Consider the following 24,958-nt stretch of genomic DNA (forward strand, 5'->3'; position numbering starts at 1 on the left):
TGCTCTCATAAGATAAGACTTTGTGTCTTGCTCTCATAAGATCAGACTTTGTAACTTGCTCTCATAAGATAAGACTTTGTGTCTTGCTCTCATAAGATCAGACTTTGTGTCTTGCTATCATAAGATCAGACTTTGTGTCTTGCTCTCATAAGATAAGACTTTATGTCTTGCTCTCATAAGATAAGACTTTGTGTCTTGCTCTCATAAGATCAGACTTTGTGTCTTGCTCTCATAAGATCAGACTTTGTGTCTTGCTCTCATAAGATCAGACTTTGTGTCTTGCTCTCATAAGATCAGTCTTTGTGTCTTGCTCTCATAAGATCAGACTTTGTGTCACATCATTCCCCGACCTCCTGGTGTTTGGGTTTAGAAATTACGCTAGTACTGGCTTGTGTCAACACCAACCACAACCATAACACAACCACAACCACAACACAACCACAACACAACCAAAACCACAACACAACCATAACACAACCATAACATAACCACAACACAACCACAACAAAACCACAATACAACCATAACACAAGCGCAACACAACCACAACACAACCACAACACAACCACAATACAACCACAACACAACCACAACACAACCAAAACCACAACATAACACAACTACAACACAACCATAACACAACCATAACCATAACACAACCCAGGGGCGTAGCGAGGGGGGTGCGGGGGGTGCGGACCGCACCGGGTGACACCATTTAGGGGGGTGACACCAAGGCAAAAAATAGCAAAATATATAGAGAAATATGATAATTACACTTAATAGAGTGATTAATTAGAGTGTTAAATAGCCTTTTAAGAGGTGGGGGGTGCAAATCGAAAGTTTGAGGGGGGGGGGTGCAAATCGAAAGTTTGAGGGGGGGGGGTGCAAATCGAAAATTGAAAGTTTGTCCCCGGTAAGGGTCGTTGCGTCTCTGGGGGGTGACACCATAAAGTGCCGCACCGGGTGACACCCGACCTCGCTACGCCACTGACACAACCATAACAAAACCACAACATAACAACAACACAACTATAACAAAACCATAACACAACCATAACAAAATCATAACACATTGACAATTTTGTAGGAAGTTTTTATTTTTGAGAAAGTTAGATCTAATCATAAACTAGTTTGGTGATCGCAAGAAAGATCTAATCATGAACTAGTCTTTCAGACCCAAATGTATGTATCTACTCATGCAACCTTTGTTCAGAATACCGGTTAGGTCGCGGTGTGTATGTAAACATTGGGTTGGTGTGTCCTACACACATCAGGATGCTCATCATAATCCTAACAACACACTGACTCTACTTGACCCGTCCTGGCGACAGTTGTGATCTTAGAAAACATAAACGTGTTCATTTGATGTCTAGAACCGAATAGGGCTGAGCTCTGCTCACTTCTAAATTAATAAGTCAGCAGGACGTGTAGCAACAGTACTTATACCGTTAACTAACGATAGTTTAACTGTTAATTACGTGGACTACTGGACCCAGGTACCCAGGTAGGGGCTGAGGGTGGGGTCTGGGTCTTGGTGCGGAGTGGGGGTCGATGAAACACCTCAGATGCCACAACCTACCCAGGCAGGCCTGCGGCTGTTCTCTTCACACGTCAGCTGTTGTATCAAGTCTATATCAGCTCATCTAATTAATTTAATTAATTATAGTCATTTTTTTAGCTGCTGAGTCAATCACAGGCAAAATTGTTCTAGTTGCTAATTAATCACAGCCAAGACAATTACATTCTTAATTATTATTCCAACCAGTCCATCTTTGGCTGCTAATAAGTCACAATCAATCAAGTTCTAGTCACAATCGAAACGTGATTTGCTCATTAAGGACAGCTAGTCCAAATCTAGCTGCTGATTAATTATCTTAGAACCTTTTAGATCTGTTCATGGATTTTCCACTTCCAGATTAGATATCTGAGTCAATTATCGCTGAGCCAATGACGTCATAATATGAGGTCAGGTGACGTCAGACGAGCAGCTCCCGCGCATGTCGCCTGGGCGGACGTGACGTCACCTGTATCTTGTCGCCCACCTCGCGAATCTCAATCACGTGATCATCGCTAGACACGTGACTTCTGCTCCTGACCGGCACGACCGGCTTAGCTCTGCTTGACGCCGATTTAGCCGGCATGGTCGTGTCAGTTGCCGGTACTGCCGGCTTCAATACGTCAGTCGCCGGCTCGTCCGGCTCAGGAATGCAGCTCGCCGGTACAGCCGGCTGCTCGGCCAGAACAGGGCTGTTTCTCACGGTCTCGCTGGCGCTGGTCCGACGTGAGCCGGAAGTGAACGCATGACAGGAAGCGGAAGTTCTGATGGCCGACATGTTGATGTCCAGACCGCCGGCAGCGGTCAGCTCGCTGGCGCTGACCACATGGGGGAGTGGGGGCGGTGCCAGAGTTTTCAGCAGAGGGCAAACGGTTTTTGGCGGGAAGATGGAGCTCTCTGAAAACAACTTCTGCTTCTCCGACGGTGCCAGAGTTTTATTGGACGAGGACGTGGCGCTGCTGTCCGTGTCCTTGAACTTGGGCTTGCCGCTCTCGTCAGTGCCCGTAAAGCTGGAGCTCTTCAGCGACGAGTTCGATATGACGTCACTATCCATCAGTGACGTCACGATGCTGTTGAAACACGTCTTTGAGACTGACGTCAGCGGAGCGTCACTGGAACAGCTCCCAAACGAGCCTAAAGATCGGCCTAAAAGTTTCCGCTTGGGCATGGAGAGTTCCAGAAGCTTCCAGAACTTGTCGACTTTCTTGCTGGAGCTGGGCTCCTCCTCGCCTGGCCACTGGATGTACGTGACGGTGTTGATGATGGTCCGCAGGTTCGAGTCCATCTCAGGCATGTCGTCCACGCTCTCCAGTACGATGGGGATGATCTTGTGCTTGAGTCTCAGCATCTCATACTGCGCCTTCTGGTACTCCATGCGGCACCACTCGGACGACACGTAGCTGGGCGACAGCACCATGATGGTGCGGCGGCTGTTCTCTATGGCGTGGATGATGTTGTTGGCGATGGCTGGGGAGTTACAACAGGGGAGAGTTACAACAGGGGAGAGTTACAACAGGGGAGAGTTACAACAGGGGAGAGTTACAACAGGGGAGATTTATAACAAGGGAGAGTTACAACAGGGGAGAGTTACAACAGGGGAGAGTTACAACAGGGGAGAGTTGCAACAGGGGAGAGTTACAACAGGGGAGAGTTACAACAGGGGAGAGTTACAACAGGGGAGAGTTACAACAGGGGAGAGTTACAACAGGGGAGAGTTACAACAGGGGAGAGTTAGTACAGGGGAGAGTTACAACAGGGGAGATTTATAACAAGGGAGAGTTACAACAGGGGAGAGTTACAACAGGAGAGAGTTACATTAGGGGAGAGTTACAACAGGGGAGAGTTACAACAGGGGAGAGTTGCAACAGGGAAGGATTACAGTATTGGTGAGTTAGTACATGGGGAGGTACATTTGTGAGGTCACAAAAGTACCTGTTTTAATTACAAGATGGTGGAGATGTGTGTCTAACATGTCTGTGAGTACTCACGTTCTCCGGGTGGAAAGTCCCGGAAGTGCAGACACAACCGGAAGTCGAGTTCCTTCTCCAGCTTGGGGTAGAGGTGCTGCAGGATGAACCTCTCGTCCCGGGGGGTGGACTTGTAGGAGATGAAGGCGTCATACTCTTTGTCATCTGGGGACACATTGGGGGGTACAAAGTACTCGTGTTGTGGGGGACACATTGGGTGGTACAGTCAATGTGGGGGACACATCAGTTGGTACAGTCAATGTATGGGGGACATCAATTGGTACAGTCAATGTATTGGGGGACACATTGGGTGGTACAGCACTAAGCAAACCTACCACCTCACCACCCCTTATCCCATTATCTTGCGACTTTCACGACCACGATAGGGGGGGGGGGGGCTTCGTCTACACAATACTCTCCCTCCCCACCCTGTGCTGTGGCGATGTGACACATGAGATTATTTTAAAAAGTATACACTTCAAGCCAAAACTTTTAGAACCCCTGAACTGAATGAATCAAACATGACGTCACCACATAAGTCAGGTACAAGACACGACCAGCCAGGCACGACGCCATGTTGTTTTACTATCAGCTATTTAATGACTTGATCGTCTAGCCGGCAGAGGTTAATTGGGGTTAGATCATCGCCACGGGGGGGGGGGGGGGGGGGGGTTAGATCATCGCCACGTTAGGACACAGACAGGCTAGGTGACGTAGGTATGACGTCACTAGGCTGCAGTAGAGCGTCGACTTAAACCAGAAACAAAACAAGTTGTTGACGGAAGTGCTCAGATATTCTACATCCATTGATGGACGAAAGGTCGCAGAAATGAACTGATCCCACTTCAAAGCTAACCACCCCCCCTCCCCGCTGTGTAGTGTCGGCATTAACATGTTGCCCACGACCTGATGGCTGGGCTACCATCAATCATCATCACGTGATCAAGCTTCAAGACCAAAACGGCGAAAATTTTTATAAATCCCACCATTGTTAACATAGCGAGCATGTCGTTCAGAAGATGGCGTTACTATCAATAAGCTTAGCGGCAACATAACTCAATGAATATTATTAAAGTAAAGTTCCCTTTCAAGGCTGGCGATCTGTAGGGCAAGTGAAGTAGAGTGACCTCGGCATATGAAGAGATGGTGTGGTCAGCACTATGCCCAGCCGCCTTTACTTTCCCCAACGCGAGTTAGGTACCCATCAGAGTTGGGTGGACTCAGGGACGGTCTACTGACTTGAACCCGGATTCGAACTCGAGACTTACGGGTTAGCAGTTCGGCTTTCTACCGCTAGACCACTCCGCCCCGAAAATTATTATTACATAAACAAATTAATCATTCGAGAAACTAGCAATGCAACTTATTTTTTTTAAATTTAGTTGTGGGTTTTGCAAGTAAAAAAAAAAAATTCTCATCTTAACTCGTTTCGACCATTTTAACCAAAGCCCCCCCCCCCCCCCCCCCCAACATATGTAACACGGGACACACGTGACCCCGTGGAATCTAGTTCTAGAACCTACCATCATCTTCGTACTCCTGGAAGTAGAAGACAAGTTTCCTGATGGGTAGCCACTGACGCCTCCACAGGATGTAGGGCAGTAGGACACAGACCAGGGCCAGGCAGATGGCCGTCACCACGGCCACGATGGCCACCTCCCACGCTGCCAGGCCATCCGGCTCCAAGGTGAACTCTGGGCCATTGAGAAATATTCGATTATTTGACTATCTTAATAAGTTGTAATTTTAGAATAAAATAGGTGACAGATCTCTGGGAAATTTAGAAACATACAAATATCATGCTTATCTTTTCTAAAAAAACATTTTTAAACTGGCACTAAGGAAGTGTGGGGAGATTATGAGGAGAGTGTGGGGAGAGTGTGGGGAGAATGTAGGCTAGCAATCAAATATTCCTCACACAATTTAAAAGCATATGGCACTAGATGGAATGAACTATGAAACAAGCTAGTAGGCCTATCATTCTTTGTGAAGAAAAGTTTTAAATTTTAAATTTTGACTTTCTAACGCGGAGTACATCATAACAAAGACATATTTGAGGTGGGGGGGGGGGTCACTTGGGATTTATGAATATTCATAAGCTGATTTAAATGTTGGGGCGCATGCGTCAAGTGTGACTGACATAGTATCTCACGTGACTGACATGGTTGATAGCTGACAACAAACACCAGCACTTGGAATTGTGGGGGATGGGACCACACTTGGACTGGTTTGAACGTTGTTGTTGTTTGTTTGTTTGTTTATTTGTTTGCTTGTTTGTAGCACTAGACGAGGCCACTGGATGCCACACAATAGTTCATATAACCAGTAAACAACTTGCAGCAAAAATCGGATCTTTGGGAAACTGTAAATTATAGTAAACATTATTTTAAATCTATGGTCTTAAATGTTTTTTTGTCTCTTTAAACTTTCCTTTTAATATTTTTTTAAACCTTACATTTTAAACATTTTTTTTAAACCTGTAGTCTTAAATATGTTTTCTTAAGCGTTTTGTCTCAAACATTTTTAAAACCTTTCGACAAAAACTTTTTCACATAAACCTTTTCACTTAAACATTTCATTTCTTCTTTAAAACACTAAACTACTAAAGCTTTCGACGTAAATTCTGTCTTGTTTAACCCCACGGCCATCTAAAGAAAAATTTCCCCCCACGGCCATCTAAAGAAAAATCTAACCCCACGGCCATCTAAAGAAAAATTTAACCCCACGGCCATCTAAAGAAAAATGTAATTAGACAATGACATGTCGTACAGGACAGGCCAAGACAGAGCTAGAGTTTATTTCGTTGAGACATGTGTCTTGGTGTCTTAAATTTTAACGGGTCGTAGCGTACATGTTTAGCTTTAGACAGCATAGACACGTTTCACTGGCGTCTTGTGAAGACGATAGCAAAATCTTTGTTTAGATTTTTTTGTTGTTAGTTTAGACGGACTTTAGAAAGATCTACATGTTGTAAGTTAAGACAGACTTAAGACAGACTTAAGACAGACTTAAGACAGATTTAAGACAGACTTAAGACAGACCTAAGACAGACTTAAGAGAGACTTAACACAGACTTAAGACAGACCTAAGACAGACTTAAGACAGACCTATCTGTTGCAGCTTAAGACATAGGCTACTTAAGACAGACTTAAGACAGACATAAGACAGACCTAAGACAGACCTAAGACAGACTTCAAACAGAACTAAGACAGACCTAAGACATACCTAAGACAGACTTAAGACAGACCTAAGACAGACCTAAGACAGACTTCAGACAGACTTAAGATAGACTTCAGACAGACCTAAGACAGACTTAAGATAGACCTAAGACAGACTTCAAACAGAACTAAGACAGACCTAAGACTGACTTAAGACAGACTTAAGGCAGACATAAGACATACCTAAGACACACCTAAGATATACTTCAGACAGACCAACCTGTGGTGACAAACTTCCGTATCTCGTCACACTGGTGCCCCGTGTAGTTGTGCTGACAGATGCAACCCGTTTGGTTGGAGCCAACCCGGCTACAGACGCCATGTTCCCCACAGTCCAGTGGACAGGGTTGTTCACAGAAGGTGCCAGTCCAACCCTGCGTGCAGTTACAGGTGTGGACACCTGCACGTGGCTCGCACCTGCGGGATGTCAACATCATGCTCACACATCACAAGCCAACATCACACTTCACACATCACAAGCTAACATCATACTTCACACATCACATGCCAACATCACACTTCACACATCACATGCCAACATCACACTTCGCGCATCACAAGCCAACATCACACTTCGCACATCACAAGCCAACATCACACTTCCCACATCACAAGCCAACATCACACTTCACACATCACAAGCCAACATCACTCTTCGCACATCACAAGCCAACATCATTCTCATACATCACAAGCCAACATCACACTTCACACATCACAAGCCAACATCATTCTCATACATCACAAGCCAACATCGTTCTCATGCATCACAAGCCAACATCATTTCACACATCACAAGCAACATCGCACTTCACACATCACATGACATCATGTGCCACACACATGTTCACACGACATGACCTTTGAACTGTGTGGGTGAGCAGCCTACCTGCCGTGGATACAGGTCAAGTGAGCACACGGGTCATCGGTCAGCACGACACAGCGTGGTTTGAAGTCGTTGCCCATCATACACTTCCCTCCACGCGCCCCGCACTGCTCGTCACAAGAGTCATCAGGTTCGGATCCCGGCGGGACTGCGGCACTTGTCGTCAGGTCAAAGTTCATCTGCTGGCCCGCACGTCCAGGGTTGAGCCAGGCAAACAGTTCCTGCTCGCTGGTCAGTCTGGGGAGGTGGGGGGAGGGGTCGGCAGACATGTTGGCACCGGATGTTGGGCTGGGTGTGGCAGGGCGTGCAGGGGCGGGGGTGTTGTTGGTGGGGTGCCAGATATCAGAGAATGATATCAGCGGGAGGAAGCCATTTCTGGTGACGTCACGCGTCTGCTGTGCGACGGTTGTGCCGGTAAAAGAGCCTGGAGCTACACCTTCCTGTCTACTGACATCTTGTGCTGATTCTCTACTGTAGCTTTCTGGAGTTTCTGGCATTTGGGTGGCTGATGACGCACGTGGTGTGCTTGAAGGATGACCTCCCGTTGCGGTGTCTGCTACAGAGTGAAGCAGACGTGAGGCAGGTGGTGTTGTCGTGGGGTCAGGTGTGTCGTCTGCGGTGTGGCTGGGTGTCCTAGATGCTGTGTCGGACACGATTGTTTTTGTTGTCAAATCTGATTGGTTAGCGTGGTCAGCTGATGAGGTCGACTGCGCCGAAGCTGGGTTTGGTCTAGATTCTGATCTCGTTTCTCTGTAGTCTGACGGCTCTGGCGTTGTAGGCTGGGGTGGGGTGGTGATAGGTTGGGGTAGGTCGCTAGTTGGCTGGGATAGGTTGGTGGTGGATTTGGGTAGGTTGTTGGTGGTCTGGGGTAGGTTGTTGGTGGTCTGGGGTAGGTTGGTGGTGGGCTGGGGTAGGTTGGTGGTGGGCTGGGGTAGGTTGGTGGTGGCTTCTCGACTCTTTAATTCTCGTCGCGCGCCTTGTGATGGTGGTGGGGTGGTGGGGGCAATGAAGAAGGTTGGGGTCTTAGCTGTGGTGGGGGCAGGTGACTGTTGTAGGGCAGGGGCAGATTGTTGGTGAAGGACAGGGGCAGACTGCTGTAGGGCAGGGGCAGATTGTTGGTGAATGGCAGGGGCAGAATGCTCTAGACTGAGGGCAGATGCCACAGACAGGAAGACGAGAGACTCGTTGGCTGGGTGGGACTCGGGTGTCGTTAGGTCTGGGGCGGTGGGGGTGAGCCTTGGTGCTGGAGTAGGGGGGCTAGCGGTTGGTGGTGTTGGTGATGGTGGTGGCTGTGTCATTCGTGTTGGTGGTGGAGGTGGTATTGATGTTGTTATTTTTGTGGATTTTATTGTTGTAGTTGTTGGTTTTTTTGTTGTAGTTGTTTGTTTTGTAGTTGTTGGTTTTGTCGTTGTTGTAGTAGTTTTTGATGTGGTCGTTGGTAGTTTTGTTGTCCTGGTTGTGAATTTTATGGTTGTGGTTGTTCGTTTTGTTGTGGGTGATGTTGTTATTCGTTTTGTTGTAGGTGATGTTGTTGTTCGTTTTGTTGTAGGTTTTGTAGTTGTGGTTGTTCGTTTTGTTGTAGGTTTTGTGGTTGTGGATGTTCGTTTTGTAGTTGTGGGTGCTCGTTTTGTGGTTGTGGTTGTTCGTTTTGTTGTTGTGTTTGCTGAAGGTCTCGCTCTAGCAGGCGGGGCATACACACGCCTTACAGTGACGGGATGGTGTGTCGTTGTTTCAGGTAAAGGCGTCAGCGGCCTCGGTGTGGGCAGGTTTAGTTCCTTGGACATCTTCTCGAGTATCTTGTGCTCCAGCACGGCCATTGTTTTCTTGATGCGCGGGATGACGTCCTTGACACAGTGGGGCATGCTGGGATTGCCCGCGCACACACAAAACTCCTCGCACTGGCTCTTCTCTATGACGCACATCATGTCGATGCCGCAGATGTAGGGCAGACGCTGGCAGCACTCGACGTGGCTGATGTACTGGTCGTTCCCGCCCCCACCCGACGACCCCCTGCCCAGAGTTGTCGAGTAGTTCCACTCCCATCGCTTGACCTGGCCTCGTAGAATGGCCTTGGCCATCGCCTCGCCATCAGAGGGTGGCCTGGGTCTGGGCGTCGGCTCGTCCTCGTACTTGTACGTGTCTTTGCTGACCGGGGGAGAGGACCAGTCGGCCATGGGGCCGGGCTGGTCGGCCATGGTTGACCCAGGGGAGTGGTCAGCCAGTGGGAGGAAGAAATCCTGACTCTCCTGATTCCTCCCTTGGCCGCCGACCATGTTTCCAGAGTCGATTCCAGGGTTGGGGCCAGGTTCAAGGCCGTTGGAAGAATAGTCCCAGCTTTGAGCCGTGTGGGAAGAATCAAAGACCGGGATGCCCTGCCACTGACCCATCTTCTGGCTGACCCCGGGGGAGCCGCTCGACTTGCCGGCGGTGTTCCGGCTAGTACCGGAAGATGCCGGCACCAAGAGAGTCTCCGGTATCTTATCCCACCTGTTGATCTCCATCAGACTGAACAGGTCACCGGGAGAGCTCTGGGCACCGGAAGCCGGCTGACCACGTGACTGTAAGGCGGTTTTCACAGTGGTCCGCCCCTGCCTACTCTCATTGGTGGGCGGGGTGGGTGGGGATCCGGAGAATAGAGCTTCAAGGTTTGTATAAAAGTCGGAAAATTGACAGTCCACCAAAGTTACGAAACTAAACACCAAAACAGATGCGGCCAGCAGGTCTGAACTGAGCGAAAATTTCACGGATTTCATGGTTTTTTTTTTTATTATATTTCTGCCTTTTGGTTTCACTATGTACACGCTTCACTGATCGCTTTTTGATTTTCTGATTGAACTTTAATCCTTTGAATTTAATCCACAACAATAATCCTGGTTAGAAAACTTGTCTGCTGACGATTCTTGTGTACATCGTCAACCTGTGGTTTAGTGCTTCAGTCTAGGGTACCATCATAGATCTCCCAGATGTCGTCTTGGGTCAGGGGTCAAGGGTCAGTCACTGACCACAGCTGCTGGCGTGGGGTCAGGGGTCAGTCACTGATCTCAGCTGGTGACTTGGGTCTAGGGGTCAGGGGTCAGTCACTGACCTCAGCTGCTGGCGTGGGTCTAGGGGTCAGGGGTCAGTCACTGACCTCAGCTGCTGGCTTGGGTCAGGGGTCAATCAGTGACCTCAGCTGCTGGCTTGGGTCAGGGGTCAATGCAGTCAACAATTCTGGGTCTGTTAGTCCATCACTGACCACCACTACCCTAGCCGTTGACCATGCTGTACGTCTGACATGTCATGCAGCATCTGTCATGCAGACTACACGCATCATGCGGACAGTGGGTGCTGTACCATGCCCACATCTAAGTAGAGCCTGTGTGATTAAATCATTTAAACAAAACATTAGAAAAAACATACATGCCACATAGATCTATCATACATCAACTCAAGTGTGTTGAAGGAAATTTGTTATTAACGCTAATTACGTTACATTTTTTTTATCGCGCAGTAATTTTCTAACCGCACAAAAATTATTTCAACACATTAACGAAATGATTAGTTTTTGTTCAGCTTTCAACGTGACATTGTCACATCATCAAAACGTGACATCGTCACACTGTCACGGTACCACGCCGTCACTTAGCCCCACTGTCACACAATGTCACAATACTACAACTACCACCACCAATGATATGTTACCCTCGAATAAACACCACCTTACCGTCCATAATAAACACCACCTTACCGTCCATTTCTCTCGAGACATTTTGGGATGAAAATACACCACCTTCCCAGCGGTGTGTTCTGTACATAAGGGGCGGATAATCCAGGGACAAGAACAAAAAAAAACACTCGCACGAGTTACACAACAAAATGTCTAAGCCAGCTCCTGCCAGCTAATCCTGCCTGTGTCAAGATGTTAGGCCAAATTCTAGGCGTTAGCCAGGTGAGACAAGGCGAGACAGGTAAGGCGTCACATTGTTGGCCAGGTAAGATGTCACATTGTTGGCCAAGTAAGATGTCACATTGTTGGCCAAGTAAGATGTTACATTGTTGGCCAGGTAAAATGTCACATTGTTGGCCAGGTAAAATGTCACATTGTTGGCCAGGTAAAATGTCACATTGTTGGCCAGGTAAAATGTTACATTGTTGGCCAGGTAAAATGTCACATTGTTGGCCAGGTAAAATGTCACATTGTTTGCCAGGTAAAATGTCACATTGTTGGCCAGGTAAGATGTCACATTGTTGGCCAGGTAAAATGTCACATTGTTGGCCAGGTAAGGCGTCACATTGTTGGCCAGGTAAAATGTCACATTGTTGGCCAGGTAAAATGTTACATTGTTGGCCAGGTAAAATGTCACATTGTTGGCCAGGTAAAATGTCACATTATTTGCCAGGTAAAATGTGACATTGTTGGCCAGGTAAGATGTCACATTGTTGGCCAGGTAAAATGTCACATTGTTGGCCAGGTAAGGCGTCACATTGTTGGCCAGGTAAGATGTCACATTGTTGGCCAGGTAAAATGTCACATTGTTGGCCAGGTAAAATGTCACATTGTTGGCCAGGTAAAATGTTACATTGTTGGCCAGGTAAAATGTCACATTGTTGGCCAGGTAAAATGTCACATTGTTTGCCAGGTAAAATGTCACATTGTTGGCCAGGTAAGATGTCACATTGTTGGCCAGGTAAAATGTCACATTGTTGGCCAGGTAATATGTTACATTGTTGGCCAGGTAAGGCGTCACATTGTTGGCCAGGTAAAATGTCACATTGTTGGCCAGGTAAAATGTCACATTGTTGGCCAGGTAAAATGTTACATTGTTGGCCAGGTAAAATGTCACATTGTTGGCAGGTAAAATGTCACATTGTTGGCCAGGTAAAATGTTACATTGTTGGCCAGGTAAAATGTCACATTGTTGGCAGGTAAAATGTCACATTGTTGGCCAGGTAAAATGTCACATTGTTGGCCAGGTAAGGCGTCACATTGTTGGCCAGGTAAAATGTCACATTGTTGGCCAGGTAAAATGTCACATTGTTGGCCAGGTAAAATGTTACATTGTTGGCCAGGTAAAATGTCACATTGTTGGCAGGTAAAATGTCACATTGTTGGCCAGGTAAAATGTCACATTGTTGGCTAGGTAAGGCGTCACATTGTTGGCCAGGTAAAATGTCACATTGTTGGCCAGGTAAAATGTCACATTGTTGGCCAGGTAAAATGTCACATTGTTGGCCAGGTAAAATGTCACATTGTTGGCCAGGTAAAATATTACATTGTTGGCCAGGTAAAATGTCACATTGTTGGCCAGGTAAAATGTCACATTGTTGGCCAGATAAAATGTCACATTGTTGGCCAGGTAAAATATTACATTGTCGGCCAGGTAAGATATCACATTGTTGGCCAAATAATCTTACTAATAGACAGCTCTGTACCTATGAAAATGTACTTAGATGGTAAAGCATCGTTTACAGCACGCCCTGCCGGTCTGATAGATTGCCTTATGACAGACGTTTTATACAGCATTGTCGTGTTAACGTTTTATAGAGCAGTATCGTGTTAATGTTGTAATTCCAACATTTTGCTGAGGTTTTGATTCGGTTGGTACTGCAGGCACTGCAGGCACTGTAGGTCTCTTTATTTTATACCATATTCTTTAATTTTTTTGAATTTTTGGGTTTATCAAAGCTTGAATTCGTGTGTTAAATTCATACCAATGACCAACACACACAACACATCAAACTTAAGTTGCTAGGTCGAATCCTTGCTGATATACACAATACATCTGGCTTAGACACTTGCGTGTAAACGATAGTTCTGTAGAGGGGGGGGGGGGGAGACTGGTGTTGTGACACACATAGTCATGTGATTGACGTCTAATCATAGCCCAGGACCAGCACCTGACAGGTGCAACATGACCACGTGACCAAAGATGGACGGCTTTGTTTATCTGGACCATCACTACACAAAACACTGGAGGGGAGGGGGGTGTGTGGGAGGGTAGGGGAGGGGGAGGGGTGTGGGAGGGGGAGGGAAGGGAAGGAGTGGGGGAGGGGGAGGGGTGTGGGAGGGGAGGAGAGGGGAAGGGGTGTGGGAGGGGGAGGGGTGTGGGAGGGTAGGGGAGGGGTGTGGGAGGGTAGGGGAGGGGTGTGGGAGGGTAGGGGAGGGGTGTGGGAGGGTAGGGGAGGGGGAGGGGAGGGGAGGGGGATGGGGTGTGGGAGGGGAGGGGAGGGGAGGGGGAGGGGAGGGGAGGGGAGGGGGAGGGGAGGGGGATGGGGTGTGGGAGGGGAGGGGAGGGGGATGGGGTGTGGGAGGGGGAGGGAAGGGGTGGGGTAGGGGGAGGGGTGGGGGAGGGGAGGGCATGGATTGTTCGTGGCAATAGATTGGGTGGGGCTTTACATTGGTAGAAGGGTAAGCCAATAGTTTGGGGTGGGGTTAAGGCAATGGATGGGAGCAGATAATTCAAGATATTAGCGTGGATTATGTGTTAGGCAATAGATTAATTCATTAAGATTTAATTAAATTTAGCACTTACGGTAAACATCAGCAATAAAGTGGGCGGAAAGTGGGAAGGGCTGAGGTAAATAAACTAAGATAAATAAAAAAGTGTTTTAGCTAAAATATGCCATGTTTTACACTAACTAAATTTGCCAAACTTCCTGTTACACTAACTAGATAAACCCTAACTTTCTGTTACCAGTGGCGTAGCCAGGATCGTCTTGGGGGGGGGGGGAGGAGAGGGGTTCAAATTTCTTCCATCATTATAAATAAATTTTTTTAAAAATTTAAAAAAATTAAAATTATATATATATATATATATATTTATATATATATATATATATATATATATATATATATATATATATATATATATATATATATATATATATATATATATATATATATATATATGTCATTGTTTCGCTATGATGTAATATAAATTGAAAGTAGTACTCTGAAGAAATAAGAAACACACAAGGTAGGCCGACAAAACAAAACAAAACTAATTATCACTCTAAACAAAAAAAAGAAACAAAATATAAACACAATACAACCGAAAACAATGAAAGCAAAACAATCTGTTTTGTAATCCTTGTAGTAAAAACAATTTGACATAATGATTCCTAGAATATTAAGACATGCGAACTAGGGGAAATAGTCACTCACTTAATATAAATATGCATATGTCTAGACATTTAAGTTTAAATGTCAAAACAGATCAATAATTACTTTAGTATGTAATAAAGTAGCTTAACACTATTCGTTTTTACAAAAATATGTTGTCTACTATCAGAATTAAATATGTTGTCATCATAAATGCTAAAATATTACAGCATCATGAATGTTTTTGAAATCAGAGAAATGGTATAAAACCACACTTCTCAATGTAGTAGATAAACTAAATCTAGTTGGTAGAATATTCTGGAAAAAAAAGCCATTACAAAACTAAACTGAATATTTCAAAACCCGTCTGTAGTTTCTTACCTACCATGTCTTTGCTCCTTACAAAAATCCTGGAATCTCATTTAAAATTTAATTTTTGATTCTCCAACAATCAGGTAAGTCGTGTTTACGCGTGACTGCGCTTGAACCCACCCGTCACTCACCGTCTGTAGGGGGGGGGGGGGATGGCGTCTGTCACGTGGTCAGCGTGGATATTTACAGCGGCAGATGACCCGCTTCCGTCGCACGATTACAAAAACAAATAAAACACCTGAGGACATTCCACCGGCAAACTTCGCTCAGAGGTGGAAACATAGGGGTTCTTATGTTACACTACCACACAACCACGCAGCCACACAGCCACACAGCCACACAGCCACACAGCCACACAGCCACACAGCCACACAGCCACACAGCCACACAGCCACACAGCCACACAGCCACACAGCCACACAGCCACACAGCCACACAGCCACACAGCCACACAGCCACACAGCCACACAGCCACACAGCCACACAGCCACACAGCCACACAGCCACACAGCCACACAGCCACACAGCCACACAGCCACACAAACATACAAACACACAGCCACACAGCCACACAAACATACAAACACACAGCCACACAGCCACACAAACATACAAACACACAGCCACACAAACATACAAACACACAGCCACACAACCACACAGTCACACAACCACACAGCTACACAGTCAGATAACGACACAGTAACACAACCACATAGCCACACAACCACACAGTCACACAACCACATAGCCACACAACCACACAAACACACACACACAGCCACAGAACCAAACCGCCACACAACCACACAACCACACAACCACACAACCACACAACCACACAGCCACACAGCCACACAGCCACACAGCCACACAGCCACACAGCCACACAGCCACACAGCCACACAGCCACACAGCCACACAGCCACACAGCCACACAGCCACACAGCCACACAGCCACACAGCCACACAGCCACACAGCCACACAGCCACACAGCCACACAAACATACAAACACACAGCCACACAGCCACACAAACATACAAACACACAGCCACACAGCCACACAAACATACAAACACACAGCCACACAAACATACAAACACACAGCCACACAACCACACAGTCACACAACCACACAGCTACACAGTCAGATAACGACACAGTAACACAACCACATAGCCACACAACCACACAGTCACACAACCACATAGCCACACAACCACACAAACACACACACACAGCCACAGAACCAAACCGCCACACAACCACACAACCACACAACCACACAACCACACAACCACACAACCACACAGCCACACAGCCACACAGCCACACAGCCACACAGCCACACAGCCACACAGCCACACAGCCACACAGCCACACAGCCACACAGCCACACAAACACACAAACACACAAACACACAAACACACAGCCACACAGCCATACAAACACACAGCCACACAACCACACAAACATACAAACACACAGCCACACAGCCACACAAACATACAAACAAACAGCCACACAGCCACACAAACATACAAACACACAGCCACACAGCCACACAAACATACAAACACACAGCCACACAACCACATAGCCACACAACCACACAAACACACACACACAGCCACAGAACCAAACCGCCACACAACCACTACCACACAGCCACACAAACACACAAACACACAGCCACCTAGCCAAACAACAAAACTGTGGTAGTTTCCATGTTACACAACTACATCACACAACTGTGGAGGTTCTCATATTACACAGCCACACTACCACACAGACCCACCACCGAAACAAAAGCTCGCTGATCAACTAATTAATTAAATTAAAACACATGATAATTTTTAACCATCATTCAATCTGATGGTAGAAATTGTCATTTCTTGCTTGATGTCTATGGGTGAAGTTTACAGCTTGTTAAGTTTTAAACTTGTATTTCCTGGATTAGTATCTGGAGTTGGAATGTAAGGTAGGCCTAAATTTAATATTTTTTTAGTTTTCCCCAAAAGTGTGTACATTTTTTGTGTCCGTATGTCCAAGTTACAACTTATTTGTCTAATCGGGCCACTAATTTTAGCCTTGTTTGACGTATGTTGTTTGGTACCTTCCACTAGCAGCTGTGTAACGTGTAGGTTTCTAAAGCCTCGTTGTGACTTTGTTGGTGGTCAGGAAATGTTAACCAGCGCGAGATAGATTTATATCTAGCACTGTTGGACTTAAAACATTGAGCAGGATATCCTAGTGACTAGTGAAAATAGGGTTGATTTATGAGATCTACACAGTACCTTTATGAGATCTACACAACACAGTAGCTTTGTGAGATCTACACAACACAGTAGCTTTATGAGATCTACACAACACAGTAGCTTTATGAGATCTACACAACACAGTAGCTTTATGAGATCTACACAACACAGTAGCTTTGTGAGATCTACACATCACAGTAGCTTTATGAGATCTACACAACACAGTAGCTTTATGAGATCTACACAACACAGTGGCTTTATGAGATATACACAACACAGTAGCTTTATGAGATCTACACAACACAGTATGTGTCTATCATAAGGGCAGATGAAGTAGAGTTCATCTGTTTCATAGACCTCGGCATATGAAAAGATAGAGTGGTCAGTATTATGCACGGCCTCTTTTGCTTTGGATGGACTCAGGGACGTTCTTCTGACTTGAACCAGGGACCTTTGGATTAGTAGTCTAGCTCTCTACCACGAAGTCACTTTATATATATATATATATATATATATATATATATATATATATATATATATATATATATATATATATATATATATATATATGTGTGTGTGTGTGTGTGTGTGTGTGGCTGTGTGAGTTTGTACGTGTTAGATTGTGAGAGAGAGAGAAGAGTGTGTGGTGTGCCTGAGTGTATGTATATGTGTCTAATTGTGTGAGTGTGTGTTTGCGTGAGATATTATGTGTGTCTGTGTGTGTTTTAGTATGTGTGTGTGTGTGTGTGAAGCAGATGTGTGTGTGTGACTAAACTTGCCCTCTGTACATCCGACGTTGTAACTTTGTGTGCCCCTTAGATCCCATAAACAACGTCGCCATGAAATTGTCAGAGATATTGTCGTGACAGGCCGACATAACAAACTGTCTGACAAACTGTCTGACCGATCGACTGTCTGACTGTCTGACCGATCGACTGTCTGACTGTCTGACCGACTGTCTGACCGACTGACGACTGTCTGACGACTGTCTGACCGACTGTCTGACCGACTGTCTGACCGACTGTCTGACAGACTGTCTGACCGACTGTCTGACTGACCGACTGTCTGACTGTCTGACCGACTGTCTGACCGACTGTCTGACTGACCGACTGTCTGACTGTCTGACCGACTGTCTGACTGACCGACTGTCTGACCGACTGTCTGACTGACCGACTGTCTGACCGACTGTCTGACTGACCGACTGTCTGACTGTCTGACCGTCTGACCGACTGTCTGACCGACTGTCTGACTGACCGACTGTCGGACCGACTGTCTGACCAACTGTCGGACCGACTGTCTGACCGACTGTCTGAACGACTGTCTGACCGACTGTCTGACTGACCGACTGTATGACTGACCGACTGTCTGACCGACCAACTGTCTGACCGACTGTCTGACCGACTGTCTGTCAGTAGTGACATGCGGACATGACATAATGCCTGACAGACAGATGTCGCAAACATCCAGCAATGGCTCAGCCATCTGATGATGTCATGATGACAACAAGTGACCATGTTGACATCGAGCTAGGAATGCCGGGACGAACATGGCGCCGTTGTTTCATGTAACATGGCGACAGGCTAGGTTGGGCTTTTTAATTTATAGTAGACCACATTTCTTGTTTTGGCTACAATTTTTAATTTTTTTGGCCATTCTTGAACAAATTTCTAACATGTTGAGCGAACACAGAGCATTGTGGGCTGCTATTGATGGTACAGGGTTTTGTGGGCTGCTATTAATGGTACCACAAGATCTGACTTTATCATCTCTCTTGTTGTATCTCTTGTTTGTTCGTTTGTTCGTTTGTTCGTTTGTAGTCGCAGCCTACACATCATCGCCACAGACACACCACGCTTTAACTGTATAAAGATATGTGTATGTATACTTGTATGCATATATATATATATATATATATATATATATATATATATATATATATATATATATATATACATATACATATATATATATATATATATATATATATATATATATATATATATATATATATATATATATATATATATATATATACCGGCAATTTCTAAAATTCTATATAATGCCAAATTTCGCAAAATGACTTATTATTGAAGGAAACTCTCAAGACATTTTGTGTTGACATTTAACATTTTGTGTTAACATTTTGTGTTAACATTTTGTGTTGACATTTTGTGTTGACATTTAACATTTTATGTTGACATTTAACATTTTGTGTTGACATTTTGTGTTGACATTTTGTGTTGACATTTTGTGTTGACATTTTGTGTTGACATTTTGTGTTGACATTTTGTGTTGACATTTTGTGTTGACATTTTGTGTTGACATTTAACATTTTGCGACCCAGAAAGCTGGAGAGCTCCAGAAAATAAATGATGTCATTCACCTGTGACCGTCCACATAAGCACGGTCCACGGCGATCGCAGACGAAATCTTCCAACCCCCCCCCCCCCCCCCACCCTCCCTCCACTCTCCATCCACCCTTCCTCCACCTACCACCCTCCCTCTATCTTCCTTCCACCCTCCCTCCCTCCACCTTCCCTCCACCCTCCCTCCACACTCCCTCCACCCTCCCTCCACACTTCCTTCAGCCTCCATCTACCCTCCCTCCCTCCACCCACCCTCCACCCACCCACCCTCCCTCTACCCTCTACCCTCCACCCACCCCCCACCCTCCACCCACCCTCCCTCCACCCACCCTCCACCCACCCCCCACCCTCCACCCACCCTCCCTCCACCCACCCTCCACCCACCCTCCCTCTACCCTCCCTCCACCCTCCCTCCTGTATTTCAGAAACAAATATTGTCTGGTCACCTGTGTTCTACCCTGATTGTTCCAAGTGTGACGTCACAGGCAGTAAATTCCAGGTTCTCACTCCGTGTTACCTAACGCCTTGTATTGCACTCACCTGTACTTGTCAAAACCAAAAACTAACCGTTGCTACCTGTAACTGCAAATCTTATTGTGTAATCTAACACAACTGTCTAGTAGTTGGCTTACTGCTAATTCACTCATTTGAATGGTTTAAGAAAAAAATATTTATGAACCCATTAGCCACAATATAGTCGAATGTAGGTTAAGAACTCCTTTAACTCCCTACAGTTGGTCATGGGTCAGAGGTTACTGTAGATGTGGTCGGTCTCGAGAGAGAAGGTTTGAGGTCCATTGTCATTGGTCCCTAGGGTCTACCAACATGAAGGTATGAGAACCACTACCATGGAGGTATGAGAACCACTACCATGAAGGTATGAGAACCACTACCATGAAGGTATGAGAACCACTACCATGAAGGTATGAGAACCACTACCATGGAGGTATGAGAACCACTACCATGAAGGTATGAGAACCACTACCATAAAGGTATGAGAACCACTACCATGAAGGTATGAGAACCACTACCATGAAGGTATGAGAACCACTACCATGAAGGTATGAGAACCACTACCATGAAGGTATGAGAACCACTACCATGAAGGTATGAGAACCACTGCCATGAAGGTATGAGAACCACTACCAATGTCCAGAGGGTCTACCAACATGAAGGTATGAGAACCACTACCATAAAGGCATGAGAACCACTACCATGAAGGTATGAGAACAATCACCATGGAGGTATGAGAACCACTACCAACATGAAGGTATGAGAACCACTACCATAAAGGCATGAGAACCACTACCATGAAGGTATGAGAACAATCACCATGGAGGTATGAGAACCACTACCAACATGAAGGTATGAGAACCACTACCAACATGAAGGTATGAGAACCACTACCATAAAGGTATGAGAACCACTACCATGAAGGTATGAGAACAATCACCATGGAGGTATGAGAACCACTACCAACATGAAGGTATGAGAACCACTACCATAAAGGTATGAGAACCACTACCATGAAGGTATGAGAACAATCACCATGGAGGTATGAGAACCACTACCATGAAGGTATGAGAACCACTACCAATGTCCAGAGGGTCTGCCAACATGAAGGTATGAGAACCACTGCGATGAAGGTATGAGAACCACTGCGATGAAGGTATGAGAACCACTGCGATGAAGGTATGAGAACCACTACCATGAAGGTATGAGAACCACTACCATGAAGGTATGAGAACCACTACCAATGTCCAGAGGGTCTGCCAACATGAAGGTATGAGAACCACTGCAATGAAGGTATGAGAACCACTACCATAAAGGTATGAGAACCACTACCATGAAGGTATGAGAACCACTACCATGAAGGTATGAGAACCACTGCCATGAAGGTATGAGAACCACTACCATGAAGGTATGAGAACCACTGCAATGAAGGTATGAGAACCACTACCATGAAGGTATGAGAACAATCACCATGAAGGTATGAGAACCACTGGGATGAAGGTATGAGAACCACTACCATGAAGGTATGAGAACCACTACCATAAAGGTATGAGAACCACTACCATGAAGGTATGAGAACCACTACCATAAAGGTATGAGAACCACTACCATAAAGGTATGAGAACCACTACCATAAAGGTATGAGAACCACTACCATAAAGGTATGAGAACCACTACCATAAAGGTATGAGAACCACTACCAATGTCCCGAGGGTCTGCCAACATAAAGGTATGAGAACCACTACCATAAAGGTATGAGAACCACTACCATAAAGGTATGAGAACCACTACCATGAAGGTATGAGAACAATCACCATGGAGGTATGAGAACCACTACCATGAAGGTATGAGAACAATCACCATGAAGGTATGAGAACCACTACCATGAAGGTATGAGAACCACTACCAATGTCCAGAGGGTCTGCCAACATGAAGGTATGAGAACCACTACCATGAAGGTATGAGAACAATCACCATGGAGGTATGAGAACCACTACCATGAAGGTATGAGAACCACTACCAATGTCCAGAGGGTCTGCCAACATGAAGGTATGAGAACCACTGCGATGAAGGTATGAGAACCACTGCGATGAAGGTATGAGAACCACTGCGATGAAGGTATGAGAACCACTACCATGAAGGTATGAGAACCACTACCATGAAGGTATGAGAACCACTACCAATGTCCAGAGGGTCTGCCAACATGAAGGTATGAGAACCACTGCAATGAAGGTATGAGAACCACTACCATGAAGGTATGAGAACCACTACCATGAAGGTATGAGAACAATCACCATGAAGGTATGAGAACCACTACCATGAAGGTATGAGAACAATCACCATGAAGGTATGAGAACCACTACCATGAAGGTATGAGAACAATCACCATGAAGGTGTGAGAACCACTACCATGTAGGTATGAGAACCACTACCATGAAGGTATGAGAACCACTACCATGAAGGTATGAGAACCACTACCATGAAGGTATGAGAACCACTACCATAAAGGTATGAGAACCACTACCATGAAGGTATGAGAACCACTACCATGAAGGTATGAGAACCACTACCATGAAGGTATGAGAACCACTACCATGAAGGTATGAGAACCACTACCATGAAGGTATGAGAACCACTACCATGAAGGTATGAGAACCACTACCATGAAGGTATGAGAACCACTACCATGAAGGTATGAGAACCACTACCATGAAGGTATGAGAACCACTACCAATGTCCAGAGGGTCTGCCAACATGAAGGTATGAGAACCACTGCGATGAAGGTATGAGAACCACTGCGATGAAGGTATGAGAACCACTGCGATGAAGGTATGAGAACCACTACCATGAAGGTATGAGAACCACTACCATGAAGGTATGAGAACCACTACCAATGTCCAGAGGGTCTGCCAACATGAAGGTATGAGAACCACTGCAATGAAGGTATGAGAACCACTACCATGTAGGTATGAGAACCACTACCATGAAGGTATGAGAACAATCACCATGAAGGTATGAGAACAATCACCATGAAGGTATGAGAACCACTACCATGAAGGTATGAGAACCACTACCATGAAGGTATGAGAACAATCACCATGAAGGTATGAGAACCACTGCGATGAAGGTATGAGAACCACTACCATGAAGGTATGAGAACCACTAACATGAAGGTATGAGAACCACTACCATGTAGGTATGAGAACCACTACCATGAAGGTATGAGAACAATCACCATGAAGGTATGAGAACCACTGCGATGAAGGTATGAGAACCACTACCATGAAGGTATGAGAACCACTACCATGGAGGTATGAGAACCACTACCATGAAGGTATGAGAACCACTACCATGAAGGTATGAGAACAATCACCATGAAGGTATGAGAACAATCACCATGGAGGTATGAGAACCACTGCCATGAAGGTATGAGAACCACTACCATGAAGGTATGAGAACCACTACCATGAAGGTATGAGAACCACTACCAACATGAAGGTATGAGAACCACTACCATGAAGATATGAGAACCACTACCATGAAGGTATGAGAACCACTACCATGAAGGTATGAGAACCACTAACATGAAGGTATGAGAACCACTACCATGAAGGTATGAGAACCACTAACATGAAGGTATGAGAACCACTACCATGAAGGTATGAGAACCACTAACATGAAGGTATGAGAACCACTACCTTGAAGGTATGAGAACCAAAGGTCCCGAAGGTCTGCCAACATGAAGGAGAGCGTGGAGACACACAAGTCAAGAGAGTGACAAGAGTGAAAAATGGCTTCACCTTAACCCAGCAGGTAAAGTGCGGTCCTGTTGCATAACATTCTTGTCATTTCAACTTTTTATTTGTTTCAAGATTTTGTTCGCTTCAACTTTTGTTCGCTTCAAGATTTTGTTCTTTTCGATTATTTTTTTAAAGATTTTTTTCGCTTAAACTTTTTATTTGATTCAACTGATTTTATTAGTTTAATTTTTTTTTAAATTTGTTTCGACTTTTTACTTGGTTGAACATTTGATTTTGTTTTAACTCTTCTTTTGTTTCATATTTTAATTTGATTCAACGTTTTTGTTTGACCGACTGTTTATGTTTCAGCTATGTTGTTTGTTTCAACATTTTTATTTATTTTAAAAGGGTGTATAGAATCAGCTCAAACATTTTTATTATTTTAACGTTGAATTCTTTTAAGAACAAAAACAAGTATAAAAATACAAAAAAATAATTGAGTTTTTCTACTGAACTGTTTATGCAATAAATATATATCTTTGTTCCTTAGCAATGGAATAGATTGAATTAGTTAGGATATAACTTAATTACAAAATAATAGGCCTATTAAACGTAATTTTACTTTATGGGGAAGAGTGGCCTCCCTTAAAAATGTTAACGGAGATTGTAAAATAAAATATTTTCAACAATTTATGTGTGCCTAGCTGACCGAGAGGACAGTGCGCTAGCTACCCTGTCGAATGACATGATATGTATGGTAAAAATGCCTTTCGAGACATTGGGCAGGTGAAGTAGAGTTCAGCTGAAACCGGTGGTGTAACATTAAACGTGGGACTAGCTTTATGTGACTGTGTGTGACAGTGGGATGATAAAATTCGTCAAACAAGTGTGACATCATTGATGAATTACCCTTAAAACCGCACATAATCCAAAGGATAACGGGTGGTCTAGTGTATATATATATATATATATATATATATATATATATATATATATATA

General features: G+C 45.1%; 1 protein-coding gene across 3 annotated transcripts; it reads right to left on the minus strand.

Moving 5' to 3' along the window:
* Positions 1-1,066: 1,066 nt before the first annotated feature.
* LOC131940564 (uncharacterized) lies at positions 1,067-15,195 on the minus strand. 3 transcript variants are annotated; one of them, XM_059299254.1, is made up of 6 exons: positions 15,089-15,195; positions 7,630-10,981; positions 6,961-7,157; positions 5,046-5,216; positions 3,544-3,687; positions 1,067-3,022 (listed from the first exon to the last, which is right to left on the minus strand). In XM_059299254.1, exons 2-6 carry the CDS (start codon positions 10,377-10,379, stop codon positions 1,977-1,979), a joined length of 4,308 nt encoding a protein of 1,435 aa, XP_059155237.1. In that variant the 5' UTR covers positions 10,380-10,981; positions 15,089-15,195; the 3' UTR covers positions 1,067-1,976. The 3 variants fall into 3 exon arrangements, with proteins under 3 accessions (XP_059155237.1, XP_059155236.1, XP_059155235.1); XM_059299253.1 differs by having other exon boundaries at positions 15,093-15,193; XM_059299252.1 differs by lacking the exon at positions 15,089-15,195 and adding an exon at positions 11,354-11,494.
* Between the last annotated feature and the right edge of the window lie 9,763 nt (positions 15,196-24,958).

Source organism: Physella acuta, unplaced genomic scaffold (assembly GCF_028476545.2).
Source record: "Physella acuta isolate Inbredline_101_S28 unplaced genomic scaffold, ASM2847654v3 ptg000322l, whole genome shotgun sequence".
Taxonomy (NCBI): Eukaryota; Metazoa; Mollusca; class Gastropoda; family Physidae; genus Physella; species Physella acuta.

What these genes read in the sequence shown, in the direction of transcription:
- LOC131940564 (XM_059299254.1), bottom strand. Translation starts at nt 10,379, where the DNA reads ATGAAATCCGTGAAATTTTCGCTCAGTTCAGACCTGCTGGCCGCATCT. An exon ending in ACGGAAGTTTGTCACCACAG is followed by an intron (nt 5,217 to 6,960) that starts GTTGGTCTGTCT and finishes TCAATGGCCCAG; the next exon opens with AGTTCACCTTGGAGCCGGAT. An exon ending in GGACTTTCCACCCGGAGAAC is followed by an intron (nt 3,023 to 3,543) that starts GTGAGTACTCAC and finishes GTAACTCCCCAG; the next exon opens with CCATCGCCAACAACATCATC.